At 40.7% G+C, this 18,499-nt stretch overlaps 1 protein-coding gene across 2 annotated transcripts in view; it reads left to right on the forward strand.

Moving 5' to 3' along the window:
* SEC62 (SEC62 homolog, preprotein translocation factor) overlaps positions 1 to 18,499 on the forward strand; it is a 43,416-nt gene that overhangs the window by 13,865 nt on the left and 11,052 nt on the right. For both annotated transcript variants that reach the window (XM_056110703.1, XM_056110702.1), the window contains exons 3-7: positions 1,053 to 1,158; positions 9,403 to 9,607; positions 9,826 to 9,918; positions 14,585 to 14,645; positions 17,412 to 17,531. In XM_056110703.1, the coding sequence (XP_055966678.1) occupies positions 1,053 to 1,158; positions 9,403 to 9,607; positions 9,826 to 9,918; positions 14,585 to 14,645; positions 17,412 to 17,531 (585 nt within the window). The remainder of the gene's footprint in view (positions 1 to 1,052; positions 1,159 to 9,402; positions 9,608 to 9,825; positions 9,919 to 14,584; positions 14,646 to 17,411; positions 17,532 to 18,499) is intronic.

An 18,499-nucleotide genomic window follows, 5' to 3' on the forward strand; every position in this document is an offset into this window, starting at 1 on the left:
GGAATTTTAAAGACTATTTTCAACAATACAAACAAAGCAATACAAACAATACAATACAAAGTGCGATACTACTTCATCCACATAGTATATCTACTTAAAGATAATCTTTTTGGGGACCAGAGAGATAGTACAGTGGATAGATCATTTGCCTTGTATGTGTCTGACCCAGGTTCAATCCCCAGCACCCCATATGGTCTCCTGAGCTGACGGATGATGATCCCTGAGCTCGAATAAGGAGTAAGCCCTGAGAACCACTAGGTGTGACTCAAAAAAAAAAAAAAAACAAAAAGAAATAAAGATTATATTTCTGTAAAACTGGAGTAAAATTCAATGTGAAACAGATTGGTTAGAACCAACTAAGGCACTGTGGTTCTTTCCATAATCCAGTCTCATCATATACAAAGTCATCTATATCTCCAAAGTTTATATATGGTGATTAATATTGCCTATTTCATCAATTAAGATTGAATTGGCATTAGAAAATAAATTTTTCTCTTCTCTTTATTGTGTTATAATTTTTTATTTTAACATTCATTAAAAGTTTAGAAAATACAAATAATGCTCTTCTCCTCAGATGTGATACATTTAGCTTCTTCCAGTGAAAGCAGTAGAGTGTGCACTATGCTTACTCCATGGGTTACCAAAAAAACTTTTTGTGGGGAGTCATAGATGCCGGGCAGAAACCGTCTTGTGTGTGCAAAGCATGTGCTCTCACTCAGCTTTGTCCTTAGCCCTGGGCCCAGTAAAACATGATGACAGAAATTCTGTTACCCTAATGTGAAGGAAGAGTTTAGGGCTGTGTTACTCCATTTAATTGTGATTGCTTGATAAGAGTGATACTTTGTATTGTTTAGAACACTTCTATTTGTCTCACTAGAGTAAATGTTTTTTAATGTAACTTGGTTGCTAGCATTATATCATAGACTTGAGTTTTTGTTGAACTTGATTTTTTCATGCCGAATACTGAAATTTGTTTTACCAGATACAACATTTTTATAGATAGATATAAATCCCATGTATACTAAACTTAAAATAATGAATTTCTTCTTTAGCTTCAAAAGCAGTGGATTGCCTTTTGGATTCAAAGTGGGCAAAAGCCAAGAAAGGCGAGGAAGCTTTGTTTACAACAAGGGAGTCTGTGGTCGACTACTGCAACAGGTAGAGTTTCTTTCTTAGTGAAGGGCAGTGTAAAGAATAGTTCTAAAGTGTTCTCCATAGTTCTGAACTTCTTACCTACTTTGTCATAAAATGTAGTCATATCACATCATAGCTCAAATAGAGCCTTTATATACAACCTAATTTTTTCAGTATCTCTGGAAATATGTTTATTTGGTATTACAGTATCATATTTTGATATTTTTGTTTTCTGTTACATTAATACATTTCCCAGGCTGGCCAAAGAGTCAACAATAAGAAACGTTTAATAGACCCTATAGTGAATGGAAGGTTCGTTCTTGCACAAGTAGCTTGGTAAAGGTAAGGTAAAGGTAAAGGCCCTCCCGTTGATCGTCGATTTGCTCGAGCGGGCCCAGTAACGTCTCCATTGGAGACTTTGTTGTTACTGTGTCTGGCATATCGAATACTCTCGGTAGCTTGCCGGGCTCTCCGAGAGGGGCGGAGGAATCGAACTCGGGCCAGCCATGTTGGCCGCTTGTAAGGCGAACGCCATACCCGCTGTGCTATCGCTCCAGCCCAAGTAGCTTGGTAGTCTTTTTCAAAGTTTTGTCAGGGTTTTCTAAAGACATTTTATTTGTTTGTTTGTTTACTGTCTTTGTGCCAAACTTTCAGCCAGCTACCCTGCCCTATATTTTGAGTGATTGCTAAGGAATTCTTATAACATCAAGGCAGCTGCAGTGTCTCTCTTTGATTCCAAGTTGAAGTGTGGACAGCTCAGTAGTATGTTCATATTTTTTAATAGATACTTCTCTTTGGGAAAAAATGGTGGGTGATATACAAAAATTTTCCTTTTGGAAAGAAGTGTAATTTTTTCCCATCTTTTCTTTTGATTTACTTATTTTTTAAATATTTTTAGATGTTTGGTAAGCTGGATTTTGTTTTTAACTAAATTTTGATTTTGTGACACTAAGTTTATCTTTGGTCAGAATTTCACATTTTGGATGGTTTTATGCTTAGCATTTGCTAACATATTGTTTAATGGGGTTTAAAGTATTAATCACATGTTGGGGGTATGGTGCCGCCAGCAGGTCAGTCTGTACCTGTAAGGCGAGTGCATCAGCAACCTGATGGCGCCTTTAGACTTCCAGATACCTCAAAATTGCTGCTGTGCCTTTGGCCAGACCCCAACCACTTGAGGCCAAGTTTACCAAGAAAGTAAATGGCCAAAAGTTAGGTATGTGGGAGACACACCCACAAACCACATCCAGCTCAGCTATACAATTGGAGGCAAGGCCTCTCTGATTCCTGATCAAACTGCTTAACGGCCGTGATCCAAGAGACTCAGAAACAAATCTCGAAACCCAGTGGCTTTTGGCAGAAATGTGTTCCATCCCTGCAGTAGGTTACTGGCGCCAGGACACCCCAGGTGGGAATAGGTTTCGTCCCTTGGTCTGTTCCCCCTGGTGACTCGGTGGCCGCCATCCTCCAGAGGCCAGCAGACAGTCAGGTTTTGGCCCACAGTGACATGAGACACACAGGACCTCATGGAATGGGGGTGGAGCCAGCCTGTTCCTCCACACCCCAATGAGACCCTGGTTCGCCGCCCACAAACGGCCTCTCTGGCTCCTGATCAAGCCGCTTAATGGCCATGATCCCAGAGGCTCAGAAACAAATCTCAGAACCCAGCAGCTTTTGGCAAAAATGCATCTGGGTCCCACAGTAGGTTACTGTTGCCGGGCCACCCCAGGGGGAAAGGGTGCTGTCCCTCCGCCAGCCCCCCCCCCCCTTCGCGACTCAATGGCCACCATCCTTCAGAGGCCACTGGACAGTCAGATTTAGGCCTGCAGTGACAAGATATTTTGGGCCTCTCGGGATGAGGGTGGAGCCGGCCCTTTTTTCCCTGTCCCATTGAGAACCTGAGTTGCTGCCCACAAACGGACTCTCTGGCTCCTGATCAAGCTGCTTAACGACCATCCCAGAGACTCAGGAACAAATCTCGGAACCCAGCAGGTTTTGGCAAAAATCCCTCCAGATTTAAGTGTTAAAATTTCGAATTTAAAAATCGCACGGCCACTACTGCAGCCACGCGGCATCATATGTTACTCATACCCAGCAATAGAAAACAAATTTTTCATTGTTGCCTTTTCAGCAGATCTGAGTGTTGGGGTAAAAATCCCAAATAATAATGGTGGGTCTGGTGTCAAAATATTGAATGTAATCAAAGTAGAGAGAGAGTCATGTGTAAATCATCTGCCCCAGAGGTAGGGGGAGGGTGTGAGAAGCAGGTATACTGGGGTTTTTGGTGGTGGAGAATGGGCACTGTTGAAGGTATGGGTGTTTCATTGTATGACTGAGACTTAAACCTGAAAGCTTTGTAACTGCTCTCACGGTGATTCAATAAATAAAATTAGAAAAAAATGAAAAAAAAAAGTAAGGTGGGGTTCATGCCCAATTCAATCAGCCTAATTAGTGGCTGAATAAATAGCAGTACTCCTACATAAAAATATATATATATATATTAATCTCATGAAATCTCTTTCAAAAACTGTAGTTAGAAATTAGTAGGTTTCTAATGCTGTAAGGTTAAAGAGGTTTTATTTATTTATTAATTGTCCAGAATTAGTGTCCCTAACTTATAGAACCAATGCAGATTTCATTATTGGAATAGCTAGTGCAGGGTTGCCTTGCGTCTGGCCTGCTCTTACGCAAACCTCTAGCGCCACATACAGTCTCCCCAGCACCACCAGGGCTGACTCCTGAGTACAGAAATCAGGAATCGCATTGAGCAACACTGTTAGGGCCTAACCCTCCCTTTCTACTTCAGCCTCCCCTCCCCCCATAGAAAGAAAATTTCATTATTGGCCAAGGATGACTTAAACAGTAATAAAGTAGATACTTGCCTTTAGAACTGTTTGTGATTTTATAGCTTCAAAATGTAAATTTCTCTACTTGGCACGAAAAGAAATTTTTTAAAGATATGGTATAAAAAGTTAGAGATGCTCTAAACGCAAGTGGCAGAGCTGTCACTCTCTTTGATCTCCTTAATCTTCAGTACCAAGCTTTATAACTTAGCTCTCAAGTGCTGCATTTTGTCCGTCCAACAAAGATATATTTGCAGGGCTGGAGTGATTGATAGCACAGCAGGTAGGGTGTCTTGCACATGGCACGACCCAGGTTTGTTTCCCAGCATCCCATATGGTCCACCGAGCATGGCCAGGAGTAATTCCTGAGTGCATGAACCAGGAGTAATCCCTGTGCATCGCTGGGTATAAACTAAAAAGCAAAAAAGAAAAGAGATATTTGCTAGAATTCATTGCATTCAATATAGCTATATATATTTATTTATTTATTTATTCACCTATCAAGATGCCTAAATATTAAATCTGTGAGCTCAAATTAGTCCACGTATCTTTGTCTTTTTAGACCCTCAACATCTTGTCATATGAAAAGTCCCTAAGATATAACTATAGGGCATTTTCTAGATACACTCTGTTCATTGTATTTTAGTCTCATGTTAGTTTGCATGTGTCCCTTGAACTGAAATAAAGAAGCATGACGACCAGTTCTTCAAAGCCGCTTCTAATACAACCATGAAAGCCTCATAATCACCCTTCATGGTTTCCTGTCTGACCAGAGACAAAAATCACAAAGGGTCACTGATGCCGTCTGTTTCTGAAGCTACTATGTGGACTTGAGGGAGTCCAAGAAACAGAACAGATAAAGAGGGAAGTGTAGAGAGAGACATACAAAACAATATTTTCTAGCATACTCTCTGCCTTTTTCAGGTCTGTTTTAAAGCGTAAGCTCTCCCTTCTTGAATCTAGCACCACTCTTGCTGCTCTCCATATGACTTTGTGTCTTCGACCTCCCGTCCAGTAAAGTCCTTTCTCCCTTTCATACTTACGCCACATTCTCCTCTGATCTTTCTTTGATCCTGACCTACAGCTATCACCAAATGGTTCTTCTCATGACTGCTCTCAGTAATACGAGTATCCCCTAGTGCCTATTGCTACCGTTCCCCACACCTGCCAGCCACATTAATCTTTGTAATCAGGTTCTACAGAACTTGTAAAGAGCTGTACAGCCAGTAATGCTAAAGGTTTATTTCTAGTTCTACTTGTCCTCAGTGATTACTCCTGGCAGTGCTTGGGGGACCATATGGGGTGACAGAGATCAAACATGGGTCGGCCATATGCAAGGCAAGTGCCCTACCTGCTGTAATATCTTCCTAGCCCAGAATTATTAAAGGCTTATCACACAGTTTAGTCATTAGCTGTTTTAGAATTGCTGCATATATTAAGATTTTTTAAGTTTATTGTCAGCTATGCCTAAGGATAATCATGGTTGTTTTCTTTTTAATTTTATTCTAACCTGACAGCTATTAGCAATATGTGGGCATTTAGAAGCCATTTATTATCTATTTAAAACTGCCTTTAATCCATTATTTATTCAAACAGAAAAGATGTCAAATACCTATTGTATGCCAGCTTCCAGAAATAGAAAGATGACAACATGATCCCCAGAGCACAAGTTCTAGACTGTAAACAGAAGAATATAATTATATAAGAACATAATTCATAGCTAATTACAATGCACTGTTTTCCATAAGGAGCACAGAAATGAGGGAGCTTGAAGAGTAGCTTCACAGGAAAATGTCTTAATTGTATTTTGGAACATAAATAGATAGTTCACAAACAAGACATTTCATCTTGGCAAATGGCACAGAACATACTGAGATGTGCAAGTATGAGTAGTCCAGTGAAAATGCTGGAGAGCTTTTTATGATCTGAACATACAGTTAAATGGAAGCACTGGTTTTATTAGAATAGGGGATCACATCTCACTTATCAAGATAATAGCATTCAAGGCCAAGCAAGAAATATGTGAAAGATTGTATTTTTTACTAAGTGTAGTAATACTGTAATGGAATGATTATGAAACTAAATGTGTGTTTCATAATTATTAAATAAAAATCAAGATTTTACTGTAGCCATAATAACATTGAGTACAGATATCACAGGTACGATGCTAAATAATCTGCATGATTCTCATTTGGCCCTAGAATCAACCTCTGTGATATATATGTATATATGTATATGTATACATACACACACACACATATATATACACATATGTGTTTGTGTGTGTGTGAATATATATATATATGATTTTAGAAATAAACTAAAAATGTCCAACCTGGTACCACAAATAAAGTTAGATGCTGTTTGAACCCTTCTGCCTGAATAAGAACTTTTCAACACCAGTTTGATTGGTTAATAATCTACTTTCAGAGTCGGAAATAAAGTACAACAGTTAGGGTGCTGGCCTTGCATGCTACTGACCCAGGTTTGATTCCCTGACATTCCATGGTTCCCCTGAGCATCGCCAGGAGTGACCCCTGGGCATTGCCAAGTGTTGCCCCCACAAAAATAAAAAGATCTTTTTAAAATTTAAGAAAAATCTACTTTCCTTTCTTGAGGTTGGAGCTGTTGTACAGGAAGGATGACAGAGTGGCTGGGCCTGCAGTGTCCTCTACGCCTCTGTTTTCTTCTAAAGTTTTATGAGTTTTTTTTAAGTTTTATCTTTATTGGGAACATTTTTTTTATATGTAACTTTGAGAAAACTTTGAAAATGATTCAGAAGAAAATCTAGACTACTGATAATATTTCCTCTGAGATACCAACACTAATATTTGAGGATGTAACCGGTCTTTTCATTTCGTTTTATTTTGGTGCCGTATCTTGGCAATGCTCACGGCTTACTCCTGGCAGGGTGCTGGGGACCATATGGAGTGCTGGAGATCAAACTTGGGTCATCCCTGTGCAAGATACATGCCCTACCTGCTCTGCTATCACTCTGGCCCCAAGAATATAACAGATCTGAATAACATTGGTTTATAACATTGATGAGGGGGAAAAAGACCAGTGAACATACAATAAGTAGGATGTATTTTCTGCTTCGCTTTAAGTAATAGTGTTCCTCGTAGAAAATCTGGAAAGCATCTTGTGTGCAAATGTAAAATCAGAATACTTTAAAAATTTTTGTGAGGCATTAGGGAGTTTCCTTTCATATTCAAACACTCACCACAACTCTATATGTCCCTTTATCCTGATATCATTGTTAGGGGTTTTATTTCAGATTTTTATTCACATGTATATGCACATGACAGGTATTGATGGTAGAATCCTTCGGTGCATTTGAGACCGTTGCCCAGAGAATGCGGAATAAACAAATACAAGTAGGGGCCTGTGAAGTAATGCAAGGGTGAAGCCTTGGCTCCCAGCTCAGCATAGTGTCTTCTGAGCACTGTGGGCGTGGCCCAGAACAAACTTTTGAACAAGTAGAATAGGCCAGATGAGGAGACCTAAAGTTAGTTTTGTGTAGTTTTTTATGGGGTGGACCTATTTGTGCAACAGGAAAATACCCTGCCAGACAGGTGAAAACGTATGCTTGAGGGGGCACAATGTACTCACCACAAGTAAATAGGAATATTGTTAACAAGTGGTATGATGTATTGGAGCAGGCACCAGTAAAGGTAGACATCTGGATAATCACGGTGAACAGTCATAGATGGTGCCAGTGAGACCTATCTTCAAGGTTGTGATTTGATAATCATACATAATCAAGGCAGGAATGAAGAAAGAATAAGGAATTCTGGCACTGGAACATAAGATTTGAAAAGCTGATTTTCAGATAATAAAGGTAAGGTCAATCCACTTTCATGATAGGGTTTTATAATTGGAAAGAACTACTATCAAAAATGACTTCTGGGTCAGTTGAGCTCAACAGATAAATGAGTAAAGCAAGGATTTCATTTAGTTTAGAACCTAGTAAAGGGGCAAGCAGGCATCATAGAAATTATGTATTGTTAGAAAAGAAACCCTTTGGTTAGAATAATAAGAGGCAGTTAGAATGGGTCTTGGATTTTTTTTTTTTTTTTTTTTTTTTTGCTTTTTTGGGTCACCCGGCGATGCACAGGGGTTACTCCTGACTCTGCACTCAGGAGTTACTCCTGGCCGTGCTCGGGGGACCATATGGGATGCTGGGAATCAAACTCCGGTCGGCCATGTGCAAGGCAAACGCCCTACCCGCTGTGCTCTCGCTCCAGCTCCGGGTCTTGGATTTTTAAAAAAAATTTTGGTTGAGGTTTGCCTAGCCAAGTGGTGTTCAGGGACCTGTCAACCATCCCAATGGCACTTGACCAAGTGGGCAGCAAAGGGAGCATTCATGTAAGGGCCTGAGGATTCTGGGGTTTACCTGTGACCCCTATACTCGGAGCCTCCAGGCCCTAGGTACCATGCAGTGCGGAGATCAGACCAGAGTTGATTGCATGTAACATATGCACATCTTAATCCGTGAACTATCTCTAGGGCCCTGGGCTGCTTATTTTAAATGAGTTTTATATAGAAATTAGCATTTGCAGGAAGGCAATGAGAGTGAATCCAGATGACAGGCTTAAGGGTTAGGACTGTTTGAAAAACAGCACAGCCACTTGATGAAGGGGAGGATGGTATACTGAAAGGGGTAAAATAAATGTATAGTTTCACCATAATGTCCACGTTTCAGTTTGGTATTGAGAGTTTTCAGTTGTTGCAGAATATGTAGATCTTAGCATATCAAATTATCTGCTGTTCCATTATAGTGGCTGGCGAAATAGCAAAGAACGTGGGGGAGAAGAAAGGTAACAGGAAAAGAGCCAGAGATAGGATCTGGATCAGCTAAAGCAGCTATTTGGGGGCAGGGCGTGGGGGAGCGGTTTATCGTGGAGGAAGCCTGGGCCTGCCCACCAGTGCTCAGGGTTTCCTCCTGGCGGGGCGAATGAATGGGACTGGATGCAGCGCTGCCAGCTCTGAGAACGGCAGGTGCCTTCCCCACTGAAGCGCCTCTCAACCCCCAACTTGCATTTTTGATCTGTTGACATTTCTTAAATTATGTTTGCTTTTACTTTTCTGTTCTTGAATTTGGAACTTAACATTAAGTAACACATCTTAGTGACTGACTCTTGCTAAACCTAGAGGTGGAGGGGTACAAACCTGCATTTCTTACACCTAAGCTATCATTTAAAAATGAAGACTAGGTGACGTCTTTTATATAATCAAAATGGTTGAGTGTTTTTTATTAGAGGTGGTGTTGATTATTTTTCTGTGAAGTTCCTAGTTTTCATTTCTGTTGCGACTTAACAATTCAGGCCTTTGTTCACTTTTATCAGATCATTATATTTTAACATTTTAGTCTACATATGCATAATAAAAAATAGGAAATGAAATGCTACACTTTTTTTTTAAGGCTATTAAAGAAACAGTTTTTTCACCGGGCGCTGAAAGTAATGAAACTGAAGTATGACAAAGACATAAAAAAAGAAAAGGAAAAAGGAAAAACTGAAAGTGGTAAAGAAGAAGATAAAAAGAACAAGAAAGAGAACCTAAAGGATGAGAAGACAAAAAAAGAAAAAGAGAAAAAAAAAGATGGTGAAAAGGAAGACTCCAAAAAGGTGATTTAAACTAAAAATTGTTGCATGCACATAGCTACAGCTGGCATAAACACATAATAACAAAAATTATTTCTGAGATCACCACATTAGTACTCTTAAAAATACCATGATTGAGAATTTTTGTTTCAAATAATGAATCATTTTGTACTATATGGATGTCCTATTTTTTTTTAACTTGTTTTTTTTTTCTACCTTCAATTCAACTTGGAATTTAATAGGAAGAAACTCCAGGAACTCCCAAAAAGAAAGAAACTAAGAAAAAATTCAAACTTGAACCACATGATGATCAAGTTTTTCTGGATGGAAATGAGGTAAGAATATCTAACCTACAATTAGAAGTCCAGTTTTTCATAGTTCTGTAGAATTATCTTTGATGCCTTAACCAAAGAAAAGAAGTCATTTCAATTTAACAGTATATTAATGAATGCTCCTTTTGTTTATTTGTTTTGTGGCTTTTTGGGTCACACCCTGCAGTGGCACTCGGATTACTTCTGACTCTGCACTCAGGAATCACTCCTGGTAGTTCTCAGTGTTCTTATGGGATGCCGGCCATTGAACCCCGGTCAGCTGAATGCAAGGCAAACGCCCTACCTGCTGTACTACCGTCCAATAAATCTACTCCTTTTAAAATATAGATTTCTCTGAATATAGAATTATGCAATATTTAATTAAAATTAGATTATAGGGATAGAGCTGGTGATAGGGCCTTGCATGCAGCCAACCTTGGTTCAGATTTCCTAGCATCATGTATGATCTCCTGAGTACTGCCAAGTGTGGCCCCTGAAACAAAATCAGTGAAAATCAGGTTATGCTGGTGTGAGTGATCTAAAAAGTCAAATAGGGAATTACAAAGTAGTTTTTTTCTTTTTAATCAGTTACATATGAGGGTAAATTGTATAGATACAGTAGTTTCCTGGTGGATTCTGCACTTAGTGTTAACTGCATAGAACCCATGACTGCGGGTCTTACATTTGCACCCCAGGAAAGCTAGGGGATTGAGGGACATATCTCCTCTTAAGAACACCTTCCAAGAAGAGGCACTTTCATTTTTTCTTGGATTTTGTTGGCCTGAACCTAGCAATGATGTGCCTATATGCAAAAAGTCTTAGAAATGTGTCTTAATACTGGTAATATTTGCCTTCTAAAATTCAGAATTTCCATTACTATCAGGGGAAAAAAAGTGAAGAGGTTGCTGGAGCTACTAGTTTCTGCCTCTTCTACTGTAGGTAGTCAGGCACATTGTGGGCTCACATTTTTCTACTTTCGTTTTATTCAAGGAGGTAAGTTTTGTGTCTTTTGAAGTGGAAGGCGGGCTGCTTTAAAATTCAGTCATTTAACAAAGTAAACCGCAGCCCCAGATGAATAATGTAGTGACCACTGAATTGTGAATTAGGAGATCTATTTTATTGTTTAAAAATTAAAGACATACCTTTTCTACCATACTTACTACAAAAAATACTATAAAATAGTAGTTCCTAAAGCTGTGAATTTGAAATTCTGGCATTTGAGATTCTGGCAAGTGTTTTTTAAAACTTTATCTGGGGCCTAAAGAAATAATACACAGGCCTAAAGAAATAATACACTAGGCCTTGCGTGCAGCCGAACCCCAGTTTGGTCCCCATATGTGGTCCCCTAAGGACCACCAGGAGTGATTTCTGAATACTGAGTGTGGCCCAGAAAGCAAACCAGAAAGAAAATAACTTCTGTCCCCAGGAGATAGCTCAGTGGGCTGGGAAAAAAAGGTGTATGCTTTTTCTAAAGGATCTGATTTCTAGAATAAATGTGCAGTGTGGAAGAGACCTATCTCCTACTAGTTGAGAGAGAAATCAAAAAGACAAAATGTTCTGATCAAAATATAACCAGGAAATGGCACTAAAGATTTAAAAAGGGGGATTTTATGAGTAATGCTTAAGCAGAACTTGGATTGACTGGATGATGAAGTGAAATTCTCTTGTGTAATTAAATTAAACTTTAAAGTAGTAGTTCCCATGCCCTGTGCAGATCCTATTCTTCCTGAGGGAATAGACTTCGAAATTCTTGTTGAGTTATAGGATCTTTATGTTCACCTTAGCATGATCTTTTATCATGATTTTTTGCATTTCATCGGAGGAAAAGAACAGGGTAGAGTTGCCTGATCTTTTAATAGCAGCTGACTCTGTTCTGATGGTGCTTTTAGCCAAAACTGTACATCTGGGTGTATCTGCACTTCTTTTATGTATTTATTTATTGTAGGAGTACTGCTATTTATTCAGCCACTGATTAGCTGATTGAATTGGGCATGAACTCCATCTTACTATTTTTTATTATCATTTATTTATTTTTTCTCTTTATATTTATTTATTGAATCACTGTGGGAAAAGTTACTAACCTTTCAGGTTTAAGTCTCAGTCATATAATAATCAAACACCTTTCCCTTCACCAGTACTCACTTTTCACCACCAAGAACCCCAGTATACCTCCCCTCCCACCCCTCCAAATGCCTGTGAGGCAGATGATTTCTACTTAACTCTTCTCTACATTGATTACATTCATTATTTCGACAAAAGATGCACCATTATTGTTTAGAATTTCCCCCCAAACAATCAGAATTGCTGAAAAGGCATTGTGAAATACTTTGTTTTCTATAACTGGTTATGAGAATCATATAATGTCACATGGCCACGATTTTGGATTTCTGCAAAGAGCCAGATAATTACGAGATTGGTTTCTGTGTGTCTGGTGTTATGGCCGTGCCGGAGAGCCACCCGCCCATGGGGGGTAACTCGTGACCTCAGTAGGGCGTGAAGGACGTGCCGGTACTGCCCCCCTTCCCATGAGACTGCAGTTGCCCCGTCACCGCTAGCTCGTACTGGCTTTTCTATAAGCTCTGAGGCAGTGGCCACCTTGCTGCCGGGGGGGGGGGGGGGGGGGGGGGGGGGGGAGAAGGCGGAAGGGAGCAGCACCCTTTCCCTCCCTGGGAGGCATGGCGCCGTAGTTGAACGCATGGTCCTTTCACTTTTCAGCCGCAAGCTGCCGGGTTCTGGATTAAGTCCTTTTGCCTCTGGATCCATGGCTGTGCCTGAGAGCCGCTTGTGGGGGGTAACTCATGACCTCGGTAGGGCGTGAAGGACGAGCCGGTACTGCCCTCCTTCCCATGACACTGCAGTTGCCCTGTCACCGCCGGCTCATACCTGGCTTTCCTATAAGCTCTGAGGTGGCGGCCACTTGCTGCCGGGGGGAGGGGGGGAGGGGGGGCTGGGAAAGGCAGGAGCAACACCCTTTCCCTCCTGGGGAGGCATGGCGCTGTAGTTTAAGGCATGGTCCATTCACTTTTCTGCCGCTCACTTCCTGGCTCTGGATTAAGTCCTTTTGCCTCTGGAGCCATGGCTGTGCCAGTGAGCCGCTTGTGGGGGGCAACTCGTGACCTCAGTAGGGCGTGAAGGACGAGCCGGTACTGCCCTCCTTCCCATGAAACTGCAGTTGCCCTGTCACCGCCGGCTCATACCTGGCTTTCCAATAAGCTCTGAGCCGGCAGCCACCTTGTATGCAGTCCAGATGTATTTCTGCCAAAAACCGCTGGGTTTCAAGATTTGTTTCTGAGTCTCCAGTATCATGGCTATTAATCAGCTTGATCAGGAGCCAGAGAGGCCATTTGTAGGCGGCAACTCGGGGTCTCGTTGAGATGGGGAGAAAGAGTCGGCTCCACCCCCATGTGGTGAGGTCCCGTGTGTCTCGTCACTGAAGGCCCAAACCTGACTGTCCAGTGGCCTCTGGAGGATGGTGGTCACCGGGCCTCCAGAGGGAACAGGCCAAGGCACGAAACCTATTCCCACCTGGAGTGATCCAGCGCCAGTAACCTACTGCAGGAACAGGACGCATTTCTGCCAAAAGCCTTTGTGTTCCGAGATTCGTTTCTGAGACTCTGGGATCATGGCCGTTAGGCAGTTCGATCAGGAACCAGAGAGGCTATGCCTCCAATTATATAGCTGAGCTGGAGGTGGTTTGTGAGTGTGTCTCCCACATACCTAACTTTTGGCCGTTTACTTTCTTGGTAAACTTTGCCCCAAGTTTTTGGAGTCTGGCCAAAGGCACAGTAGCAATTTTGGGGTATCTGAAAGTCTGACGTTGCCATCAGGCTGCTGATGCACTCGCCTCACAGGTACAGATTGACCTGCTGGCGGCACCATACCCCCATGCACTTCTTTTAGATGCAAGAAGTTTGTACAGTTAGTTGCTGTTCATTAAGGTGAATAATGTTTCCCATCATTGATGAGATTGCAATTTGAACGAGTTCTTAAATTCATGAAAGTGTATAGAAGTCATTTAGCTGTTTTTTATCTAAATGAATACCAAGAGATCTGAAGAAAAGATGTTTGAAATTTGTTACCTTAAAAAATAGTTGTTCATTCGCCCGATCCTCTCTGGAAAGAAAGATGGCGGCCGCACAGGAGCCTGTGGACAGCAGGTTTGAGCCGGGGGTGGGGGTGGCAGGGACCTCATGGGAAGGGGGGCGTTCTGGGCCGTCCTTCACTCCCCACCGAGGGTTTTATTCTTAAACCCAGCTGTAGAAAGCAAATCATTTCACAATGCTGTTTCAGGATGTCTGATGGGGGGGGGGGGGGGTCGTAAACTCTAAACAATAATGGTGCGGCTTCTATCGAAACAATGTATCTAGTCAAAGTAGATAGAGTATTTACTAGAACTGGTCTGCCTCACAGGAATTGGGAGGGGTGGGAGGTGGGGTTCTATTGGGGTTCGCGGTTAAAAATAAGTATTGGTAAAGGGAAAGGTGTTTGATATTTACATGACTGAGACCTAAACCTGAAAGCTCTGTAACTTTTCCCACAGTGATTCAATAAAGAAATAAATTATTAAAAAAAAATAGTTATGTTAACGTGTTGAAGAGAACTATGGTAGAAGATCTAAAATGTACTATTAAGCTTACATTTCTAATGTGACTTTAAACATTTAATCAGTGGGATTTATTGATTCTTCTAGGTGTTTGTGTGGATCTATGACCCAGTTCACTTTAAAACATTTGTCATGGGATTAATTCTTGGTAAGTACAATCTGTAAAATTTAGAAAGCGAAGTAAAAAACAAAGCCTACAAAGAAAAAATGATGGTGGTTATTTTTAAAAAGCATTCTTTCAATTAAGTTAGAAGATGATAAACTGGGAAATTAAAAGGGAAGGATCTTTATGACATTGGTTGAGACGAATCACCTAATTTCTTGTAAAGAAATATAGTGACCAGTAATTAAGAGTATTTGGTCATGCTTAAAATACAAGTTAAAGCAACTGTGAATAAGAGGATTACAAAGTTTGCTAATAACCACCCAGTCTTAGTAAAGTTTGGCAATATTTCTCATATTTTAGATGTAAACACGCCCATCTAATCTTAAGAAATCTGTCCTATAACTCTTCTTAGTACATTTCTTAATACAGAAAGTATCTGTTCGGGAGTGGGCAGTACCAAACAATTCTAGCCCAAACCCTTAGTCTGTCTTTAGGATGGTAATCTTTCAGATGTTATTTGTCTATATCTGACACTTTGCACTTCAAGGAATTGAAATGTATGCTATAATCACATTTGTGCAAATACATTCACATATTGGTGTTAAGTGTTAATAGATATCCATATATTTATGTATAACAGAATAAAACTTTAAATAATTCAGGTTCCTAAGAAGGAAAAATAAACTACAGTAAAACTACACATTAGAACACAAGAATACCTTGTAATTTTAAAGAATGCCCTAAGATATACTGATGGAAAGAAGTCTAGAATAGATTAATTTTTTTAACTATGAAAGTAAGAATATCCTAAGTTTATGTATATAGAAAAATTAGTCTTAGTTACACATAGGAAATTTTTGAGACTGCAAATAAAAACATTTCTCATGAATGGATCAAAAATTGGGTGATGATTTCGATTTATATATATTTAAATTGTATTATGGATATGTATTCTTAAAATTTAAGACAGAAGAAATGAGACAAAGGATAGTCTCAGAAAGAGAGTGTAAAACTATTTTTTAAAAAAGCAGTTAAATAAAAAGGGTTCATCATTATAACATCACATTGAAAATAACTTTAAAGGAGAAGCTCACTGGTGATAAGTGTGAAAATTGGAATGATCTTTGCATGAAAAATATGATGAACGGTTACTGTAAGTTCAGTACCTAACGGCAATGGTTGAAAATAATAAGTATTGCTATATATTTAGTGCAGCTATATTATGATATACCTAATAGTAAGAAGGTCAGGTGGTGAAATGACTCATCAGGCTAAATGTTTGCACGTGGGAGGTCCAGGTTCTGTCCCTAGTGCTGCCTGAGCCCTCAGAATTGCCTCATCAGAGCATAGTTGAGTGTGGCCATAAACTAGAACCTCACTTAAACCCAAGCCACTTACTTGGCTTACAGGAGATGATCACTTACAGTTTACCAGTTAGTCTGCTAAATATTCATGTTTTTATTTCATCCTCAAAACAACCTGTTAAAAATAGGAAAAATAGGAATGGTGGGGCCAACAGCTAGTACACGTGGTCCAGTGCTTGCTTGCATGTCCAGCCCAGGTCAGTCCCGGCACACCATGGAGTCCCCCAGTTCCTCCAAGAGTGATCCCTTGAGCACAGAGCCAGGAGTAAAAGTTGGAATGTGCATTTCTATCCTATAAACTGAGCCTCAGAAAGGCTAGTTACAGTGGCAAGTAGGTATCACAGCAATCAGAGCACATACCCGGTGTGCACCCTACCTGGGTTGACTCCTGGTTCCACACGGTCCCCTGAACATCGCCGGGTGCAGCCTTGATGACCCCCAGCACCGTCCGGGTGGCCTGGGGATCCCTGGCCCTCTGGGCGGGCCCAATGTTCCGCCCCCAAGCTCTGGTATTGAACCAGTGATCTGCTCAGTGGGCTGAATATCACTGTGACCCCCTCTCCAGAACCCACCTACTGTCTGATCAACACTGGGGAGGCCCCTCCCAAAAAAGGGTATTTACTTAATTGTCCTGGGTTACTTTGCTGATAAATGATAGCACTTGAATTTGAATCCCGATCTTTCTTACACTAGAGACAGAATTGTAAGAGTTCTGATTTCTTCTGATCGGTCTCTGTGGTCCTCCTGTCATACTCAGAAAAAGCTTTGAGATGTTTGGATATGGGGCCTTATCACCATCTGCAGTCAGAGCCACCTGATGAACTTTTTCATTGTATGTATGACACAGGTTCACCCCAGAATCAGAATCTCCAAGGAGGATTCCTTAAAACCCTTTTTTTGTTTGTTTGTTTTTGTTGTTATATTGTAACCCCAGCAAGCTCTCCAGCCAGAGCGCACAGTGCTCAGTGCCAGGGCTAGGAGTGTGCGGCTATCTCCCCCGAGAGGCTACAGCACGGAGCAGGCACAGCGCCCAGACGTGTGACCCCTGGTGAGCACCACCGCCAGGTGGGAGCACCACAGCCAGAGGGGCACAAGCCCCGGTCCCTGCAGCAACAAAGAGAAGGGGAGGGAGGAAAGCACTGAGTAAAAATGTAGAACTTGCTTAAAAGTACAAGCAGTTGATAATTTAATGAGCTAGCAATTGCATTTTTAAGGTAATACTTGTTTTGGGAATTATATGTGATATATGCTAGAAAAGTTCTACTTGAGCAATAATGAGCCTTAGGTTGAACAATTTGGAAACTGATGATTGTTTTTTACCTATTAAAAATGGCAGTTTCGTATGTTGGTGTTTCAGTTAGATGGAGGAGATGCATTCGCTGTTATTGCAACCAAGCTGTTTGAAATGTTGTGTTATCTCTAACCTTTTTGTTTCTTGTTCCAGTAATCGCAGTCATCGCAGCCACCCTCTTCCCCCTTTGGCCTGCAGAGATGAGAGTCGGTGTTTATTACCTCAGTGTAGGTGCGGGCTGTTTTGTAGCCAGCATTCTTCTCCTTGCTATTGGTGAGTCTTGTTAGTAGTAAAACTTGCTTCAGTAAGACAGATAACTGAGCAATTTGGATTGCTGTCTGAAATTTCAGTAACACGTGTTAGCAAAATTAAGGTAAGCCAATCAAGACCTACTTTTCAATCTGGGTCATATCTTTGAACTAACTCAAGCTTGAAGTAATGTCTATGTGCTTGATTAGATTTGACCTGTTGAGAAGAAAGGAGTTAATGTATCTTAATCTGCAAATAGATGTACTTTACAGCATATTTAAAATCTTACCAAAATAATTTTAATATTTTGACAGTGGTTAAGCATGTATTAGACATTTAATTAAAACATTTTTATAATTTCAGGCATTAAATATTCTAATTCTGTGTATTCAATAAGTGATTCTAAATAAGTGTTTGTTTGTTTTCCTTTATAAGAGTTCTGGACAAGCTACCGAGAGTATCCCATCTGCACGGCAGAGCCTGGCAAGCTCCGCGTGGCATATTTGATATGCCAAAAACAGTAACAACAGGTCTCACAATGGAGATATTACTGGTGCCCGCTCGAGCAAATCAATGCACAACAGAACGACAGTGCTACAGTGCTATTATTAAATCACCGTGAACAATGAAGTTATTCATGATTGAGTTTCAGGGGTACAGTGTTTGAGCACCAATCCCTTCACTGGTGTTCATTTCCCTCCCCCAATATCTTGAGTTTCCCCGCCACCACCCAGTCTGCATCTGGCAGGCACTTTTCCTCTCCATCATCGTCCCTTCCCAAACTTATCACCCCCACCTGATCTTAGTGTCAAGCTTCCAACCCAAGAGTTGTTCTCTTGCTCTTCATTTCTGACTCTGGGCATTTTTATTTTTATTTATTTACTTTTTTAATTGTTGTTAGTGAAACACCTTGCGGTACAGTTGTAGACTTACGGATTTTTGTGCTTGGGTTTCAGTTATACAGTGATCGAGTACCCATCCCTCCACCAGTG

The sequence above is a fragment of the Sorex fumeus genome, unplaced genomic scaffold (genome assembly GCF_029834395.1).
Source record: "Sorex fumeus unplaced genomic scaffold, SorFum_2.1 ptg000010l, whole genome shotgun sequence".
Classification (NCBI taxonomy): domain Eukaryota; kingdom Metazoa; phylum Chordata; class Mammalia; order Eulipotyphla; family Soricidae; genus Sorex; species Sorex fumeus.